The sequence below is a fragment of the Sander vitreus genome, chromosome 2, assembly GCF_031162955.1.
Source record: "Sander vitreus isolate 19-12246 chromosome 2, sanVit1, whole genome shotgun sequence".
In the NCBI taxonomy this organism is placed as follows: domain Eukaryota; kingdom Metazoa; phylum Chordata; class Actinopteri; order Perciformes; family Percidae; genus Sander; species Sander vitreus.
In genome coordinates this window covers 8,867,800-8,888,216 of record NC_135856.1, presented here as the reverse complement: position 1 = coordinate 8,888,216, position 20,417 = coordinate 8,867,800, and the positions used below count along the sequence as shown (strand labels likewise).

The 20,417-nt window shown below is 40.2% G+C and overlaps 1 protein-coding gene across 5 annotated transcripts in view; it reads left to right on the top strand.

The window, feature by feature from the left end:
* The first annotated feature begins 292 nt into the window (after positions 1–292).
* The window catches only part of iqce (IQ motif containing E), a 21,863-nt gene continuing 1,738 nt past the window's right edge, over positions 293–20,417 (top strand). Inside the window, exons 1-21 of one of the 5 annotated variants that reach the window (XM_078276013.1) lie at positions 293–718; positions 1,354–1,395; positions 1,503–1,548; positions 1,648–1,797; positions 2,858–2,959; positions 4,453–4,523; positions 4,926–5,039; positions 5,111–5,161; positions 5,255–5,325; positions 5,411–5,483; positions 6,755–6,795; positions 7,503–7,654; positions 10,602–10,657; positions 10,761–10,990; positions 11,203–11,310; positions 12,168–12,435; positions 12,561–12,647; positions 15,368–15,495; positions 15,595–15,686; positions 16,754–16,939; positions 18,601–18,690. In XM_078276013.1, coding sequence (XP_078132139.1) covers positions 647–718; positions 1,354–1,395; positions 1,503–1,548; positions 1,648–1,797; positions 2,858–2,959; positions 4,453–4,523; positions 4,926–5,039; positions 5,111–5,161; positions 5,255–5,325; positions 5,411–5,483; positions 6,755–6,795; positions 7,503–7,654; positions 10,602–10,657; positions 10,761–10,990; positions 11,203–11,310; positions 12,168–12,435; positions 12,561–12,647; positions 15,368–15,495; positions 15,595–15,686; positions 16,754–16,923 — 2,124 coding nt within the window. In that variant the 5' untranslated portion in view covers positions 293–646 and the 3' untranslated portion in view covers positions 16,924–16,939; positions 18,601–18,690. Of the gene's footprint in view, positions 719–1,353; positions 1,396–1,502; positions 1,549–1,647; positions 1,798–2,857; positions 2,960–4,452; positions 4,524–4,925; positions 5,040–5,110; positions 5,162–5,254; positions 5,326–5,410; positions 5,484–6,754; positions 6,796–7,502; positions 7,655–10,601; positions 10,658–10,760; positions 10,991–11,202; positions 11,311–12,167; positions 12,436–12,560; positions 12,648–15,367; positions 15,496–15,594; positions 15,687–16,753; positions 16,940–18,600; positions 18,700–20,417 lie in introns of those variants that run through there. The other 4 variants (XM_078276021.1, XM_078275994.1, XM_078276005.1 and 1 more) reach the window with 4 other exon arrangements.

Sequence of the window (20,417 nt, the reverse complement as noted above, 5' to 3'; positions counted from 1 at the left end):
TTCAGTATTAGCTCTGTTAAGCTAAACAAAGCTGAAAATGTACAACCGGTTTAAATTTTCAAAATAAGCCACTTGTTGAAAAACGTGTTGCCATTTTCTTAAAATATTACAATTATTTGCCCTATAATAAATAAGTACGGTGAAAAATCTAAAGTAAGTTATAAATATATCGTACTAACCGTTATTTTATACAAATCTGCCACATTTTATCCTGTTCATCCTATTATTTTGAAGGCAGATTCACGTGGTTTTTGGCACGACTCTTGACTTTTCTAGCTAAATTGACGCAGTTCATTAACAACTGCCTGGTTGCTAGACGACTCAATCTACAACACTGATGTGAAAACAGTAACCTCTACATGGAAATAAAACATTTTAACGGGTTTCTGGAAGATATAGCTAGTCAACAGTGTCTATCAGCGCAAAACCGGCTCATTACTGGGAAAAACCGCAGTGTTGTCGACAAACATCCAAGTTGTAGTTTTACGTTAGCTAAGGTCTCTTTTGTTGCTCCATGTTTTTACTACTAACGTTAGCAAGAGAAGCAACTACGGTGCGCTGTTTGACTCGGAAAAAATGAGAGGATTAACGTTCACACGGAGAAAGTCAAGTTTTCCAACTTAACGTGACTGTTCGCTTACCAGCAATGTTTAGTACAACTGCTAAGATGTCTCTGGAGGCGAGTGATATTCAAACGGATGAAGACTGTGAGGAGCTGGTGAGTCCTTAGCTCTGGTTAGGTCAAGATTACAAGTGACTTTGTCTGACGAGTCTGTAAATTATTGTATTTAGTCAACATTGCGTACTTATTTAAAGCCTGTTGTTGTGTCATTTGTGACACTTGTCACCATATTGAGCCTTCAACCCAAACACAACACGGTAGTTTGTGGCAGCCCTTAAATTGAAGTGACGTCTAATTGTAATGCCTTAGTTGGTTAGGATATGTTTTGACATCATTTCAACCAAATCTTTCTTTTTTGTTGTTGTTGATTGTTGTTGTTTTTTTAGGACTTTTAAAGACCTGTAGAGATGACAGTTCATTCACTATTTCGCAGCAAAAGAGCAAACATTAGAGATACATTTTAAAAAATGACTACGCAAATAGAATATTTTGTGCAACAGAAATTGTTTTTGTCGTCCGTTTTATCTATTTAATTATAAATCCAAATACTCAGGTAGGGAACCACTTCTGATGGCTAATAAAGGTTGATTTGACACACAAACCATACATTTTAAGCAGAAACTTGCATTTTTATTTATTTATCATGGATTCACGTTTTCTCTCTCTCCCTCTCCCTCTCCCCCTGTCTCTCTCTCCCTCTCTCTCTCTGTCTCTGTCTCTGTCCAACCTAGGTTGAGGATGGCTTCACTTTCTCTGCTGATATTTTGGAAAAGGTAACCAAATTAACTGTAAATGATGAATTTCATCTGGGTTTGATTATTACACCTCATGATTACATCACACTCCTCTGCTTAAACGGCTTGTATTTGTTCACTATCAGATAACAAAGCAGAAGCGACCTTCCAGCAAGCCTCCTCCTTCTCCAAGTAAGACGTGTTCAGCTGCTCTGTGGGGAATTTTTGCAGATACTGTAACCCACTTTTCAAATGCAATGATTGTTTATACACAGTACTGTATATGTGTAGGGTCTCCATACCTCTCCAGTCTGAATGTGAACCCCAGAAGAGCAGCAGTGGCGGCCTGGAGACTGCCGAGGGCCTCCCTTGGGGACACCAGAGGGGACACTCCTGCGGAGAGTGGCTCAGCTCGCCTCACATCCCTCAGCAACGGCCATGGTAGACACTACACACACACACACACACACACACACACACACACACACACACACACACACACACGTAAAGCCCTACAGGCAGTGTCTCTCCTCAGAGGGGATTGTGGGAGGAGTGGCTGCTGAGGCTTAGATGGATAGAGCGAGAAGTGAAGTGAGAGACTCCGACTCAGTTTACTTAGTTGGTTTGCTGACTTTGTAGGTGTCCTGCTCAGTTCTGATGAGTTCTTGTCCCAAATGATAAGCAACTCTGCATATTACAAAAATATTCCAGTTGGCTTGATCTATCTGGGATTCCACTAATAGAAAATTATTTATTTACCTTAAAGCTGCATTCACTGATTTTTCTGTCCACAACAACCTGAAAAAACACTAAGATCAACATATTTTCACTTTACAAAGTTGTTGTCATGTTTGCAAATATACTCTATTGCCAGTTTATTAGGTACACCTAGCTAAAACTAATGCAGTCTAATACAACAGTCCTGCAATAAATCACGAAGGTTATAATGTTGAGTTTTTGTTGAAAATGTTTAGGAGAAGTGTGGATTCTACTGTAAGATCACTTTAGAGGATGAAGTTTGTGCCTGTTGCTAGAAATGAGTTGTTGAGACTGGACTTTGCAGGCTGCACAACCAGAAGAAAGAGCTAAAAAGCTCCGTGGAGTCGCAGATTCTCTATCTCTTCATTACTTCGTGATCTCTGTACTTTACTGCATTATGCATACTTATCATGTGATCCCTTGGTATATAGAAACATTTTTTAAAGATTATTTTTTTGGGCTTTTATGGCCTTTAATTGATAGGATAGTTTGAAGACAGGAAAGGGGAGAGAGAGGGCGGACGACATGCAGCAAAGGGCCACGGCCATTGGAGCCCGGGCCGCTGCAAAGGACTCAGGCTAAATGGGGCACACACTCTACTGGGTGAGCTAGAGGTCGCCCCTGATTGCTGGATTTTGAATGCACAAACAAAGTTTTCTGAAAAGGTGAATGCATGAGTCAAGTGGAGTATTGACTTGTGTTGGGAAATATCTTGAACCTCATCTGTCTGCCTCTTCTTCAGATGTGTCCCAGACGCTGAGATCAGAGTGCGATGTCACACCAGAGCTTCTCAAACAGACCTTCAGCATGAGGAAGCACAAACAGCTTCACTCTGGATCCAACGGTGAGAGTTGTAGGTGTGTCAGAGTGAGAAATAAAAGTGAGGAAAAGTAGAGACGGGCGGAGTTGAAGATCAGTTTTTTTGTGCTAAAAAGAAGAGTTGAGACAGTATCAGAAAAGAGACCGGATAGTAAAATTCTGATACCACCACTAGGACTGCACAATATATAGTTTTTTTTATTTTTTATCATCGCCATTGGGATATCAACTGTCAACAATATACGCATCGTAAAAGGCTGCGACGTATCGCGAAAGACACTCAGAGATTTATTTTGTGTTAGTTGAAAGAAAATATCAGTAGAAAACAACACTTTAAAATGTAACTGTCTCTTTTAGTAGCTTTAGTAGTTTATATATTTAATTCAATGATCAATTTGTTCAATAAAAGAATGTTGAAAATGATTTCCTTTCAATTGTTTCAAATTCAACAAGCAATTTGTTGTATTTAAAGTGATCATATTATGCTCATTTTCATAATTGTATTTAGAGGTTGTACCAGAATATTACATTACATTACAGAGTGAGGCATTGCACTTCTGTTCAATCTTTGTTGGAAGTCGCACATGCGTAGTAGCTAGGTAAGGACTACTAGCCATTAAGAAGCAGAGTATGAGGGAGTGCCACGCTAGCAGCTAGCGAGCATTATAACGTGCGTTACAAAGTGACGCACCTTTGCCACGGAAGTTTGTGAACAGTGTTTTCTGTTGGAGATGATAAGTGCTTTTGGGGTGGACTTTGGGCTTTTTCACTTTGTAAACCTATAAAGGCCCTGACACACCAACCTGATGGCCGACCGTCTGCAGAAAAGTCGGCTCCCCGAGCGATGCCGACTTGAGCGTACGTTCTGTGCGTGCGCGAGACGTAATACGTCTCCATAACTACAGGCGGCGCTAATCTGTATTGTCGCCCAAAAATTGAAAACCGGAAATGACGAACGCGTCATGTGGGTCTGGCTTCTCCAAACAACAATAATGGCGGCTCGTTCGGATTACGATCTCGTATTTTACGAAAATAGTTCACTGAAACGTGTTTCTGAAAACCTTTTTAAGAGAGAAAAAGGCCATGCAGTTGCTGAATCTGTCTTCATTTCAGATCGACAAAAGACAGTTTAAAAGATTTTCGTCAGATTTTGAGAGGCGTTTGTCATTGACGCTCATCCCGCTCGTTATTTCCGGGCTAGCACTCCACCAATCAGATTGGTCATTGAGTTTGACTGCCCGCCCTCCGATTCAATATGTCATATCGGCCAAAATGAAGGCAGACGGCCCCTCCGATAGACGACGGCACGGAACACACCGAACATGCACAAAGAAAAACATATTACACAATAAAGGAAAGGAAAAAACCCAAAAAGCATAATATGAGCACTTTAATATTTGTTTATTTATCCCATATCATGCAGCCCTAACCACCACCACCAGGTGTTACATAACTACAAGTTGAGGATGTGGCTTTGATTATGTACCATCTCTCCATTTGTCACTGTTGTTGCTGCAGGCTTCAACCTCAGCACAGGTGACAACAGAGACAAGGAGGACATGCACGATGAGATTATTCGCCTCAAGAAGGTAAAGAGTTACAAAATAATTGTTGTGTATTCAGCTTGCTCATGAATAAATATTATGCATTCAGGAAGAAAAAAAACCCCACACAGTTAGAACACGTTGTGCATCAGGGTGTCAGTAGTAGTGAGACGGGAGATTTTTCTCCTTCAGGAGAGTTCATGATGTGTACATCTCTTGTCTGTTGAAATTATGTTATTAAGCAAAGCATTGAATGCCTACCAGCTCCAGTGTGCTGTTCTTTAGCTGACTCCGACTTTTATTCCTCTGCAGAAGACTTTTTTTTTTTCTACACAGATTAAAAGTGTATTTAGATTTGGCACCTCAGGATTTCCACAAGCACTCTTTGTATGTTGCACTTTTCACTTTATACCTTTCATGATTAATCACACGTGCTGTTCCCTGCAGAGTCTCCAGGCACAGAAGTCTGACAACCAGCAAATGAAAGCCAAACTACGCCGCCTGGAGGAAGATAATGCTAAAAGAGAGAAACAGATAGAAGAACTGCTGGATCCCACTAAAGTATGTAGTGTGTATGTATGTAAGTGCTTTGAACAACAGACACATTTTAAAAACGTGCTTTTTTTCTATAGGGATCTGAATATACTCGTAGTTTGGTGGATAAGAAAAAAGAAGGGAGTGTTGTGAGTATGTCCAGTCTGTTAATGAACATACAGGAGATTATTATTAAGATTCATTTTACACTGATTTTGTAAACTTGATTGTTATCCATCAAGGTTCTCAATGGGCTGAAACAGAGAATCTTGAAGCTGGAGCAGCAGTGTAGAGAGAAAGAAAATGCCCTGAGGTAAAACCCTCTCCCACCTTTGCACAAGTCAATTTGGTTTATGTGGGAAGCAGCATAATGTTCATGTTATTGGCTTTTCCCACAGTAAACTACAAAGTGAGCTGAGGACCACCAACCTGGAGGAGCTGAAGATTACAGTAGAAACCTACTTTGATGAGGTAATAACTATGCCTCTAGATATAAACTGTCTGCCTTTTGTTACTTTTCCACCTAAATGCTAGATGTTCAGGTTCAAACTTGTATTTTGGGTTTCTACTAAAACATGTTTTCATGCTTTAATGTTAACACATTATTCTTCTCATACTATCTGTCTGAAGATACCGTATTCACCCTCTTGTCTGAAACATACCTGTCTCTTTAAGCCCCCCTCCCGAAAAAGCCCAGTCTGCACTGATTGATCATTGCAGCCGGGGTTTGACTGTAATGGCACTGTAGCGGTACTTTGTACACACACATATATATATATGTATGTGTGTGTGTGTGTGTGTATATATATATATATATATATATATATATATATATATATATATATATATATATATATATATATATATATATATATATATATATATATGTGTGTGTACATATATGTATGTGTGTGTGTGTGTGTATATATATATATATATATATATATATATATATATATATATATATATATATATATATATATATGTATGTATATATATATATATGTATATGTGTATGTATGTATGTATACATATATACACATACATAATTGCAAAGGGGTTCTCCAATGTTTTCTCAGTTAGCCTTTTAAAAAGATATCAGATTAGTAAAGAGAATGTGCCTTTGGAACATTGGATGAATGGTTGCTGCTAATGGGCAATGTAGATCAGCATTAAAGATCAGCCACCCACTCAGATCAGCTGGTATTCTGTCTATAATGGAGTGGAATGGAAATTTCGAAGTGACCCCAAACTTTTGACCGGTTGTGTATGTATGTATGTGTATATATATATATATATATATGTATATATATATAGTATAGTTGTGGCGTCACAACTGTACAGAAGTCCTGGAGGCTTGTTCAAAGGCACACTTTGTGAATACAGGCTGTGTGCGTTTCTCTTTTGATACTTTCACCGTATTTATATAGCACCTCAATCTGCGTTATAATTAAAACAAGACGTAGAAATCTCACTTCATACAACCTCTTACTTTTAAAGCAAAAACTCTTTTGGCAGGTTACCTGAACACTTGAAACAATCCCCAAAGGAATGAGAAAAAGAAGCTTACACCAAAAAATAGTGTTTGAATAAAAGTGCTCCTTCACTGCTCTTTGTTTTACTGGTGTGATAGAAGATGTTATCATCACACTTACATTGGTTGTTTGAGTGTGAGCTCAGCTGTAGAAAAGGAAATCTCCACCTAACGTGTAATGTGTATCTTCGTGTGCCTCGTCTTTCAGATCCAGAGGCTGAGGATACTTCTAGAAGCTGCAGAGAAAAGGTATGCATCTGGTGAATTTCAATTGCCTTGTTTATTTGTGCTGGAGGAAAAATTGTGTCATAGTCGCAACAACGTACAGTGAAACCCCTTTCAGCCTGATACAGTGACCCTGAATGTGTGTTTATGTTGGACTGAACTGGTGAAAGTTGGCATTCAGGTGTGAATCTGGTCCAATAATAGGATTACTGGCTTATTACTTTGGCTGTGACTTCATGCCCTCTGCTGTTCTTTATCTCACGGGTATTTGAACATGATTGTAGGTTGTTGGCTGAGTGCTGGTTGTTGCATTAACTTTTCATAAAGCTGCCAAGTAAGCAAAATAAATCCTATAAAGATATTGTTCATTGTTTGCAGTGTCATGTTGAAATTGCAGTGTACAAATTGCAGATTTCACTGTTTAGAGAACTGAAATGGGACAATCGTGTTTGAGTTCATTGTAAGTTTGTTAAATATAGGTTGAACATGTGTTTGTTACTCATGCTCAAAAGATCAGTCTCTTTTCTTCTTATTAAAGAGTCCTTGTCTGCGAGTGGTGAGACAAAACTAGTGGTCAGAGACTTTAATCCTGGCTGTAAATGATGTCCACACAGATCAGTCAAAGCAATGGGTTGCAGGATTTGTGATGATGATGTTAAAATACTGTCACGCCTACATTTGTTATCTCTATCTTTCTCATGAAATCCCTCCCGCTCTCTTTCTGTGTTCAGTAGTCGAGCAGAGAGTAAATGCTCCCAGAGGCAGCAGAAAGTTTTAAGCTCCACGGTTCGTCATCTGTCTGAAAACCTGAAGCAGCTCCAACAGGAGAATACAGCGCTCAGAGAGGAGCTCAACACTGACAATCCTGCAGGAGGAATCAAAGGTCTTTTCCCACACACTAATCCACACTGACACCCTGGTCACAGTGCTTCCAAAACCGACCAGATAAAAAGATATTTACTTGATGTATTCCTTTTCAATCATTTCTAGTTTTACTTTTTTTTTTTTTACCTCCTCTAAACGTGACACCTTTTTCACTCACTTCACTCGGACTTTGTTGGTGTACTCTCCTCGCTGTTCTGCTGTGCATGAGAATGTGAGAGGTAACGTCAGGATTACATTGTGGGCATTTACTGTGTTATGTGTCTACAATTTTGTGATGTGTGGAAAATGATTAATTACAGAGGAAGGTTTAACATATCAGGGAGCTGTACATGTGTCATTAGAGAAATATACTCAAATGTATTTTGCACATTGATCACATTAGTGGGTACTCTTCAGCTCCATATCTCAGCAGAAAACCAAACTGTATTGGGAAGTCTCCAACAGTTTAGCAATTTATCCCCGTTTTTGAGCTAAAAACAATATCTCAGGAGGGAATGACATGTTTTCCTCATCAAAGTTATGTGGGAATTCAGGTATTAAACAATATATAGGGGTTTGCAATATGGATAAAATCTTGTATTACGGTACATGTCATTTTATATCACAATATTGGTATTTATTATGATATAGGATCCTGGAAACTCATTTGAGAAACTTTTTTTTTATATAAAATAACTAGATGACAATAGACAGGGGGTACATGACGTTGATGAAACAATCCTGTAATTCTAATATTGCCATAAAGTAGTCCTGCTCATTGATTTGTAACCACACTTACCTAATAACGTTTAGCAATATTAAAGAAAGGTATAAAACGGTATAAATCTCTTCTTGTTTGACACATTTCTATTGTCTTATATTATAAAACATCCTGACAGATGTTATTCTCTGTTTCCTGCTCAGGGACTACAGATGAAAATTAGCTTATAGCTAACTCTGGTACTGCTAAGGAGCTGTGCATTGTCCCTGTCAAATAAATGAATCATAATGCCCACCACAAACAGTATAGTATCAACTATTGATCATTTTTGTTTTCATTCTTATACTATTTATTTTGTTTTGTAACCAAATATATATAGAAATCTTTCAGTTTTAGGTTGGGGGGGTATACAGTGGGGAGAACAAGTATTTGATACACTGCCGATTTTGCAGGTTTTCCTACTTACAAAGCATGTAGAGGTCTGTAATTTTTTATCATAGGTACACTTCAACTGTGAGAGACGGAATCTAAAACAAAAATCCAGAAAATCACATTGTATGATTTTTAAATAATTAATTTGCATTTTATTGCATGACATAATTATTTGATCACCTACCAACCAGTAAGAATTCTGGCTCTCACAGACCTGTTAGTTTTTCTTTTAAGAAGCCCTCCTGTTCTCCACTCATTACCTTTATTAACTGCACCTGTTTGAACTCGTTACCTGTATAAAAGACACCTGTCCACACACTCAATCAAACAGACTCCAACCTCTCCACAATGGCCAAGACCAGAGAGCTGTGTAAGGACATTAGGGATAAAATTGTAGACCTGCACAAGGCTGGGATGGGCTACAGGACAACAGGCAAGCAGCTTGGTGAGAAGGCAACAACTGTTGGAAGAAGTTAAAGATGACGGTCAATCTCCCTCGGTCTGGGGCTCCATGCAAGATCTCACCTCGTGGGGCATCAATGATAATGAGGAAGGTGAGGGATCAGCCCAGAACTACACGGCAGGACCTGGTCAATGACCTGAAGAGAGCTGGGACCACAGTCTCAAAGAAAACCATTAGTAACACACTACGCCGTCATGGATTAAAATCCTGCAGCGCACGCAAGGTCCCCCTGCTCAAGCCAGCGCATGTCCAGGCCCGTCTGAAGTTTGCCAATGACCATCTGGATGATCCAGAGGAGGAATGGGAGAAGGTCATGTGGTTTGATGAGACAAAAATAGAGCTTTTTGGTCTAAACTCCACCCGCCGTGTTTGGAGGAAGAAGAAGGATGAGTACAACCCCAAGAACACCATCCCAACCGTGAAGCATGGAGGTGGAAACATCATTCACCGTATTGAGGGGAGGATGGATGGGGCCATATATCGCGAGATCTTGGCCAACAACCTCCTTCCCTCAGTAAGAGCATTGAAGATGGCTGGGTCTTCCAGCATGACAACGACCCGAAACACACAGCCAGGGCAACTAAGGAGTGGCTCCGTAAGAAGCATCTCAAGGTCCTGGAGTGGCCTAGCCAGTCTCCAGACCTGAACCCAATAGAAAATCTTTGGAGGGAGCTGAAAGTCCGTATTGCCCAGCGACAGCCCCGAAACCTGAAGGATCTGGAGAAGGTCTGTATGGAGGAGTGGGCCAAAATCCCTGCTGCAGTGTGTGCAAACCTGGTCAAGAACTACAGGAAACGTATGATCTCTGTAATTGCAAACAAAGGTTTCTGTACCAAATATTAAGTTCTGCTTTTCTGATGTATCAAATACTTATGTCATGCAATAAAATGCAAATTAATTACTTAAAAATCATACAATGTGATTTTCTGGATTTTAGATTCCGTCACTCACAGTTGAAGAGTACCTATGATAAAAATTACAGACCTCTACATGCTTTGTAAGTGGGAAAACCTGCAAAATCGGCAGTGTATCAAATACTTGTTCACCCCACTGTATAAAGAGCAGTACAAATACAGTGAAGTACAGACAAAATAAGCATTAACAGCCCAAAAAAATGATGTCTAAAATACATTAAATAATACATTACACAAATGAGTGGAACACAATGACTAACCATTAATCAACCGTCTTTTAAGTAATTAAATATCTGGTCATTTAGTATTTTAACAGTCCTACAATAGTCTGTTTAATTAGTCCAGTTCTTTACAGTTAACTGGGTAAGACAGAATTCATGAGTCTGTTAAAAATTGTCCTATTGTATTCTGCACTTTAATGCTTTTTGTGTCCTAGGTTACCGAGAGTGGAGTAAACAGAGACTGTTGAGAAGGCTGTTGGAAGTAGAGAAGGTGAGAGAAGGCTGTAACTAACTAGTTGTCCATGTAAGCACATGCAGTCACCTGTGACAGAAAGCAGCCTCATCACAGACCGACTCCTCTCTCCCCCAATCAGAGGCTGGAGGACAGAAGAAGACACACCCAGTCAGCAAAACACAGCGGCCGATTGGATCAGGAGGTCCAGGCCACTTCCACTGAGATTCTGGGCTTCACCATGGCAACAGAGGCAGTGGTCTCCGTGGGAACGAGCACTGAGGAAGGGGAGGAGGTTTCTGATCTTAGAGAACACCTCGTCCAATTGGAGAAGGAGAAGGTGGAGTTTCAGGAGACGTTGTCAAGTAAAGAGTAAGTAAGCAGCAACCTGAGACCACTCAGTGTATCCATCTTTTCAAGCCATGATAAATGTTAATAATCTAAATTCATGATAAATAACAGATTTAAGGTGTTTCACCAGACTAAAAGTGGAGCTGCACGTTAATCTTACATCAGTGACATTTGGGATAAAGCTACTGAATATTGTTCTTGAGACTGAATCTATGTTGTGTTTGTGTTTTCAGTGACAAATTGAGCCAGTTGAGGAAAGAAAGAGAAGAATTGGAGGCCGAGACAGAACGATGGAAAGCTGAGCAGAAAAATGAACGGGACAAAGAAAGACAGCAGCATAAGTATGTTTTAATTGTGTTGTGCCATTAAATAGAAGGAGTGTAGGGGCCAAATAAGTTGTTGTGAATAATCCGACTTTGGGTGTTTTTTTGCGTGCACATTGGGTTGTCGCTGTGCTGTCACCTGTGGGCTAAAGGTAAAGTACAGTAGTAGACTGAGCTCCTTTAACAATATGATTAAATGATGTGTCATTTGACTCAACATGCCAGAATATGTATGCAACATCTCTATATCTCTGCTATAGTTAGATTTTCCAAAGTTTAGCTTGTTTTCAAAATCAAAAGGCGTTCTTATACTAGTATATATTCTTTGTATGTATGGTGGTATTTTAAAGAACTGTCACAGACTGCTGTTGGATTTGCATTTGAAACAGTAATTTAATGGGGAAATCTACTTGTGCCCAATGCACAGATCACAGCTGATGCCTCTCTCATATGGATGCTTTATAGTTACTTCAACAATGTCGCTGCAAACACTGTTGGCATCATAAAAATCTGCTGGAGAATTGTCTGTATGCAAATTATGTCTCAAAATATAATAACCGGCCAAGAAACAGAGATGACTGAAAGAGATGTTGCAGTTACCTGGTGTGTCCGATATGATCAAAACAGCTATGGTTAGCTCACTCTAATCACATAATATGTGCTTACTACCATGATGCGATTGCATAAAGTCAAATCTGATCCTGTGTATGTGTGACAATAGGTTTCCTGTCAAAAACCTCTCCGAAAATAATATTTATATTTAGCTCAAAACCAAAGTCATAGGTGTAGAAATCCTCAACTGACTATTAAATGTTATGGCTGCTAGTTGCGTTTTGTCACATGTTTATGTACGCATGTGTGTTTGTGTTTCTCAGACAGGAGTTAGACCAGTTGTGGGCGAGGATCAAAACTCTAGAAGACAAAGGTAAACCTGCAGAAGCGGAGCTCTCCTCTCTCTCTGCCACATCACCTGAGGACACCCGAGCCGGAACGGGTCTGGATGAGGGAGAAGAGCTGGACACTGGCGTTAAAGAAGACAAGGGGGGTGAAGGAGATGAAGAATTGGGCACAGATGCAGGGAACAAAGAAAGGGAGAAGGCAACTTTGGTCATTCAGACATACTGGAGGGAGCACAGAAACAGGGTATGTAACATCACAATTATGTAAAAGAAGTTACTAATGTGTCAGAGAAACGGTATGTAAAAATGTCCTAACATTTCATCTGAGATTTCTTTTTCTATCACCCTCACCCTGCATTCCATCTGAAGGACATTGTGATGTTGCAATCAGCATTAAGAGGTCATCTCCTCAGAGAGTCACAGCTCAAGAACCTGCTGAAAGACGCACAGAATAAGGTTACACACACACACACACACACACACACACACACACACACACACACACACACACACACTGTAAAGCAATAATCCTGTTACACTTCGTTGTGAAGCTGAATCTTTCACACCAAGCCGACGGTCCGATGGCGACCAACTGTCGGCCTAGTCTGTGCGGTGTGTCCCGCACCATTGGCCTTTGTCGGCCTGTTTTTGGGCGTCGCGGTTGTCGGCGTCGGCTGAACAGCCAATTCATTTCATTGGCTGTTCAGCTTGGAAACAAGAGTGAGGAAAACAAACGACTGTGACAGGCACACCCTTACATTTTTGATCTCATCTGATCAATCCAATACACATAGAGCTGTCAAAACGGATCAAAGATTAAGTTAGAATGTTCCTTCTAAAAACACACAAGTTCAAACTATTGGAGTAACTATTTTTGCACATGTCCATTAGGGGTGTGCAAAAAAATTTATTCAGATTCGTATCGCGATTCAAGCTCTATATATATATATATATATATATATATATATATATATATTTATTTTTTCGTTTTGTAATGGCGTGTATACTATTGTCCTGAAATGAGTTTAGCTCGCCATTCCCATAGATGGCGCTGCGTCGAAGTCACACTGACGCCTGCAGCAGAAGTAGTTTAGTCGGCGCAAACGATGGCAAACCTCACAGAATTATTCAACCTGCTCCATCCTCATTGAAGGCAAGAGTTTGGGCACATTTTGGCTTTTATAACTTTGAGGGGAAGACGGAACTTAATATGAATCATGCTATATGCAGGCTTTGCAAAGCAAAAGTTAAGTATTTTGGAAATACCACAAACTTGAGAACTTGCATGGTACGCCATCACCCAGAGACATTAAAACATTAAAGACGTTGACGAACAACAACCTAAAGTACCTAACATGCCAGTCAACCAACGCACTCTCTTTCAAATGAAAAGCTCTTTTTATTTAACAGTTTTATTTTATACTTGAATTAAAGCTATTTGAAACCTGGCCAAAGCTTGGCACTTTGCAGTTTTTAGTTGCAAAAGTCTTTATTTTTGTATGAAGACATATAAAGTAATATCAAACTACATTTAATTTGTTGTTTCTTTTCTTTTAAATTGTATGTCAACTGCAATCACATGGGAAAAGTAACTACATTTACATACTGTGAATCGTTTTTTTAAATGAAGAATCGTTTTTGCCTAAAAATCGATATTGAATCGTGACATTTTCTGAATCGTGCACCCCTAATGTCCATAAGATGGCACTTGTTTAGGCATTTTTATTCCAACATAACATGTCTTTTAAAAGATCTCAACATACCTACACATTATAAAATAAACTAACATTAATAAACTAACATCCTATACCGTGATAATTAATATAAAGACCGTAATAGACCCTCTCTCTCTCTCCCCGTCTGCACCACTAAATAATTAGCCCCATAGCAAGCAAGCAAGCTAGCTTACCAGCCAGCCTCTAAATTAGTAAAATGTTAGAACTTAAAGTTTAATTCACACGCTCTTATCTGAAGAAAAGCATGTTGCTATTGCCAGATGAGTGACATGTTTGTGTGGCTTATTTTACGGTAACCGGTGTATGATGAAGGCATGTTGGGTGGAGGAAATTAGCAAGCTAACGTTAGCTAACAAGCCAGTAGCATGTAGTCTGTGCGGTGTGTTCCAGTGCTAATTTTTGGCCCAGACAAAGGCCGACATGAGGCGACGCCACAGGTGGCTGTCGGTGGCCGTCGGCTTGGTGTGTCAGGGCCTTTAGTATCAATATCACAGGTACTTTTTAAAACAGTTGGTGTTTAGTGTTCACTTAAATCATTGAGAAAATCAAAAGGGTTGGCAAGCATGGGATGCATTTATCATCATTTTTTATCATCAGAATCAGACCATTTATATCAATAACGTGACAGTGATATCCTTTATATGGTTTATAAAAGATTATCAGTGTACTTTCTTGCCAGATTCGCTCACTGAGAAAAGAAGCGGCCAGCGCCTCCCGGCGACTTCGGGGCGCTTTTCCCCCTCAAACGGGACTTAACCCCGGGGAGAGCAACGAAACCGAGCCGCTGAGTAACGTTATGCGTGTGCTAAAAATCTATCACTAAGCATCTAATAGTTTCCTCTTGGCCCTAGACTAACAATATTACAAACAAACTAAAATAGTAGGCGGAAGGGGGGCGGCTATGCTACATTTGGAACACACCAATCATTGGTTATCCCGTTTCTACGTAGCAAATGCATCAAATTCTTACTGGCTTGTAAAACTGTGTGGCAGTTTAGTTTTGTGGGGGTAGAGAAATGGCGGTAGCAAGCGACTTCACATTTTCAGAGCTTTTACTTTACACCCCCGAGTGTATATCACACACACAAAATCCCTTTTAAACCCATTTTCATCATATGGTATAGTTATTCTTCACACTTTTACCAGTATGTAATTCTGTTTATTTTCACAGTCATTTCATTACAGCTTCCACTATAGTCCTCACAATGTTCCTTTCTCTGTACTATTTTTCAGCAATGTTGAGAATTGGTACCAAGAGAAGTCAAGTCAAATCAGTTTTTATAGCCTATTATTGCAAATTCTATGATTCTCTCCCTCTGTCTCACCACATTCCATATATGTGTTTCTATTTCCCCCACTGAACATCCCTTGCCCGACCTTTTCTCCTATTTATTTCTCATTTTTCTGTGCGTCGGCCTCTTCCTCATCTCCTTTTTTCAGGCTGTAGAAGCAACAAGCCGCAGTGATGTTGCATCCTCTGTTGAAGGAGAGCTAGATGTGGTTGCCTTGACGACACTACAGTCTGCATTCAGGGGACACCTGGCTCGCTGTCGTCACCCAATTGAGAGGTGATCATGTTTACACAGAAACATGTTGAAAAGACAGTCAAACATAGTCAAAACATACAGTGCATTTTGCAGCTTTATGTGTGTGTGTTTGTGCATTAGCTCAGGGTTCTCTGTGCCTTCTCTAATGGGAAACAAATTGCCCACACTGGAACCAAGAAGAGCTCGCTCAACACACACACCCAGCAGAACAGGTAAGGTTCACATATACTTTTATTGTGATCAATTCTTTATGTATATATGAACAAACACACAGAACAAAACAAAAACAACTGATTCCGACTAACCATATGGTGCAAAGCATTGCCCTCAAAGAAAATTAAAACAAGGAAAGAAAAGTCAGAATACAGTTAGACGAAACCCTTTCTCGCTCCCAGGTCTTACCCTATCCCATACCCATCTCTCTTTGCTGAACTTATTTAAAGGTCCCATGGCATGAAAATTTCACTTTATGAGGTTTTTTAACATTAATATGAGTTCCCCCAGCCTGCCTATGGTCCCCCAGTGGCTAGAAATGGCGATAGGTGTAAACCAAGCCCTGGGTATCCTGCTCTGCCTTTGAGAAAATGAAAGCTCAGATGGGCTGATCTGGAATCTGCTCCTTATGAGGCCATAAGGGGAAAGGTTACCTCCCCTTTCTCTGCTTTGCCCGCCCAGAGAATTTGGCCCACCCATGAGAAAGAGACATCATGGCTTCAAACGAGCAAAGTGGCAGTTAGTCAAGGCCACACCCCTACCCTCCACCTTGCCCCCCCCTCTCTCCTCCTCAATAGCTACAGACACAGAAATGGCACATACTAAGGAAAGCTCATTGTGGGACTGGCTCTAGTGGCTGTAATTCTGCTGGCTGAATTTCGCGAAAGAGACTTCAGACACAGTATTAGCATACAGGGCATTTTTCCCGGTGGGCCGACGCACTTTTGGGCCGAATCGCCGATATAAATAGCCCCCTTTTTTTTTCATAAAGAACTCACAGCGGCCCATTGGTTAATTTTTCTTTATTAGCACTGGCCTGACCCAATCGAATCCAGGAACCCCCCCTTCCCCACTCTGGGCCAAATTTACGAATCCCACTATGGCCACGCCTCCCTGAGACATGAGCTGTAATAGTTATGCTGGAAGTTTAGCATCCACTTTAAAATGGATAAACGACCACCAAAGCGCAAGGGAGGTGCAGAGAAATTATGGGAGAAAAGGATTAAAAATCTACAGGCTGATTCCTCAAAATGTGCCAACATTTCTGACATGTTTGGGGCTGTAGTAGCTGCTTCAACATCAGCATTACCTGAAGCCGAGGAGGAGGAGAGGTGGCTGGCTATACAGAGAAGCAGAAACAACATAATGAGAGGGAAGAAGCCGAGGAGGAGGAGGAGGAGAGTGACCATGACAGGGCCATGGGAGCGAGTGAGGAAAAGATGGAAGAGAGAGTAGTTGACGACGTGGTAAGGTAAATTAACAGGGACTCTCAGGAATGGAGGGAGACTGTGTGTGTGTGTGTGTGTGTGTGTGTGTGTGTGTGTGTTATGTGTGCCTCATGTAACGACAACAAGCAGTTTGTCTGTAACATTAAAGTTAGTGGCTGTCAGGTAACCTAACTGTTTAAGCTTACAGTGAAAATGCTAGCGGTTGGGTAGCTGAAAAGTCTGTGTGATCTATAAAATCAGTGTTGATACAAGCATCGGTGTTCCTTGAATTGCTTAATTAGCTCTTTTCGAGGGCATATACTACTCTCAGCTTATTGTAGCTTTTGGGAAGGGTTATGGTTATTGTATTTAGCAGACACTTTTGTCCAAAGCGACAAAATATGAATCTTACAATAGTTAAAATTAACAGTAAACTGTTTTTAAAGTTGCTAAGCCAATATTAAGCAAAATAGTAATAATAACAATAATAGCAATACAATATCAATAATAAAAAATAATAAAAATACCATAAATATACAAATCATAACTCTAAGAATGAATTAATTATTTATGTGTAAGATCAACAGATAAGTCTTGAGACCCCTCTTGAAGGATCCAAAACGATCACATGAACGCAGAACACTAGGCAACTCATATCATGGAATGCACGCATATTTGCCTGCAGGGAATGTGTCTGACCAATCACAGTGGGTGTGGGCCGCCTGGGCCAAAAATGCCAGGGCCAATTTTTTGTCCCAGTCCAGTCCTGGTATTAGCCGACCACTAAGGTCTATATAAAAGCATCCAAAGAGCACCATGTCATGGGACCTTTAAGTTAGCTTAAGTTATTTAATGCTACTTACCTGATATACTTACTTACCTGATGTGATGCATACAGCACATGACACATACTTTTTCAAACATCCAAATACATAAATGTTTACAGATGTGTAATTGGCTAATGACGAGACGTAGAAAGTTATGTAACTTTGACAGGTAAAAACTTGCATCGATACAACCACTCAAGGGTGTCAGTCAGGGTTCAGGCTTGATGTTTCAAGCCTGAACCCTGCTTACCCTGCGAACCTCATGCTTACCCTGACACCTTAATGAGCCGTGATGGATCTTGATGGCACACTGATCTAATTCCTGGGTGCCTGTCTCCTGTGCACCAGACAGAGCTTTTACAGCCTCCCTGTCAGAGACTGACGAGGATACTCAGCAGCGCTGTGGACCACTAATGTCTTACCTCACATGACCCCTAAGAATCTAAGAATGTCACTGTTCAAGATCCCTGTCCTAAGAGTCCGCCTTACCTATATGACCCTGTTAGACTCCACCAGCTTTCCCCATCAGTTTCCCCTCCATCTCCCTGACTTTCTTATAGGTTGACAGCAGATGGGTGCATATAGCAGAGCAGCAATGTCAGCGTTTTCCCCCCCCTGCATACTTACAAGACTGCCCCGTGCATTTGATGTGCAGTGGGCTTTACTGAGAGATTTTGGCTGTTATTTATTCAGGCTTTTTGCTAGAAGACGTAGGGTATGTGGAATGTAAATAAGGAAAACTTGAATTCAAGCATGATATGGCAAGGTCCATATATTTAAATGCATCCTGTTAAAAGTACCATAGCTGCATCATCTCTCTGTACATGTTCGAGGATGTGTCTGAATTGCATTGTAGACTGTGTTGTTTTATTACAAAGGTGCTGCATCCCCCTATAAAGATGATGAAAAGCACGGTGAGGAAGAAGACCCCTGGCTTGTCTCTAGCACTCACTCCTCCAGAATGACACCCACAACAGGTTAGAAAGAGGGGGCATATCCTTTTTGTATTTTGACTGTTAAAAACAAAGATACCGTCACAGGCAAACAATTGGACAGAGATTTGAAAAACAAACTTAGGGAGGCCAAACAGGTACACAGAAATCACTTGGAGGAGACATTCAAAGAAAGAAACCCCAAAAGATTATGGGACAATATGAAAAAAATGACTGGGATGTCTCCTTCTAATAAACCAGGCAATGATTTTATGTTTGCAAATGAGCTAAATGATTTTTTTCTGTCGCTTTGACTCTACTGACCACTGTGAGGAATGTGTAAATGTAATTAAGACCATCAAACCCTCGGACACTGAGAGGATTGTCATAACTGTGGAGGAGGTCAGGGGTACTTTCCAGCATAACAACCCAAAGAAGGCACTAGGGCCTGACCACAGCAGTGCACATATATTAAAATCCTGTGCCAGGGAATTAGCCCCTGTGTGGCAACCCATCTTTCAGTCGTCAGTGGACACACACACCATCCCAATAGAGTGGAAAACATTGCATATTAGGCCCCTCCCTAAAAAACAAAGTCCCAAAGAATATAATGATTTTCGGCCAATAGCCCTTACATCTGTGATCATGAAGTCACTGGAAAAGATCATGGTTCAACATCTTAATAAATATCTATGGAAGCAACAAGACCCATTTCAATTTGCGTATAGACAAGGTCGTAGTATGGAGGATGCAGTGGTTACACTGGTGCACCTCATTACCAAGCATCTTGACAAACCAAAAACATATGTCAGGGCTCTGTTTCTTGATTTCTCATCTGCGTTTAATACAATTCAACCAAATTTACTTTTATCAAAAATGATTCAGTTTCAGATTAATCCTTATCTTATTCTTTGGTATTGCTCATTTCTCTCAAACAGGGTTCAGTTAGTTAAAGTAAATGACAAACTCTCTTCTCAACAACTAATGTTGGAGTACCCCAGGGCTGTATTAGCTCACCTGTGTTGTTCACTTTATGTACCTCTGACTGCACCACTACTTTGCCAAATCAGTTTCTGTTAAAGTACTCAGATGACTCAACTCTACTGACCTTGTTGAACAAATGTGATGACCCTACACTGTACCGGGGCAATGTGGATTGGTTAGTTAAGTGGTGTGATAACAATGCGCTTATTATTAACACTGTGAAGACAGAGGAAATCATTTTTGGAATAACCCCAAATTGTCAACTGTCCTCAGTGAAGATTCGTAACTCAGAAATTAGTCAAGTCTCGGTCTATAAATATTTGGGGGTCATGATAGACGAAACTCTCTCATGGACTTCTCATATAGAATTCATCTGCAAAAAAATACAACAGCGTGTTTATTTTCTTCGTAGATTGAGATCCTTTGGAGCTAGTAGCCAAATAATTTCTTTGTGTTTCACATCAGTAATTCAGAGTATCATGCTCTACTCTAGTACTGCTTGGCTAAGTAGCCTATCAGTTAAAAATAAAACAAAGCTATTCAATCAGATTAAAATTTGCTCAAAGATTATAGGACTACCTGTAGCACACTCCTTTCAGGAGGCTCATAATAATAGTATGCTTAGACTGGCCAGAAATCTTTCAAATGACTCTTCACATGTCTTGCACAGTGAATATCAGCTTCTGCCTTCAAACAGACACTTTAGAGTTCATTCTTTTAATCGCATCAGACTTAAAAACTCTTCCATACATCAATCTATCCTATTGTTAAACCAGCTA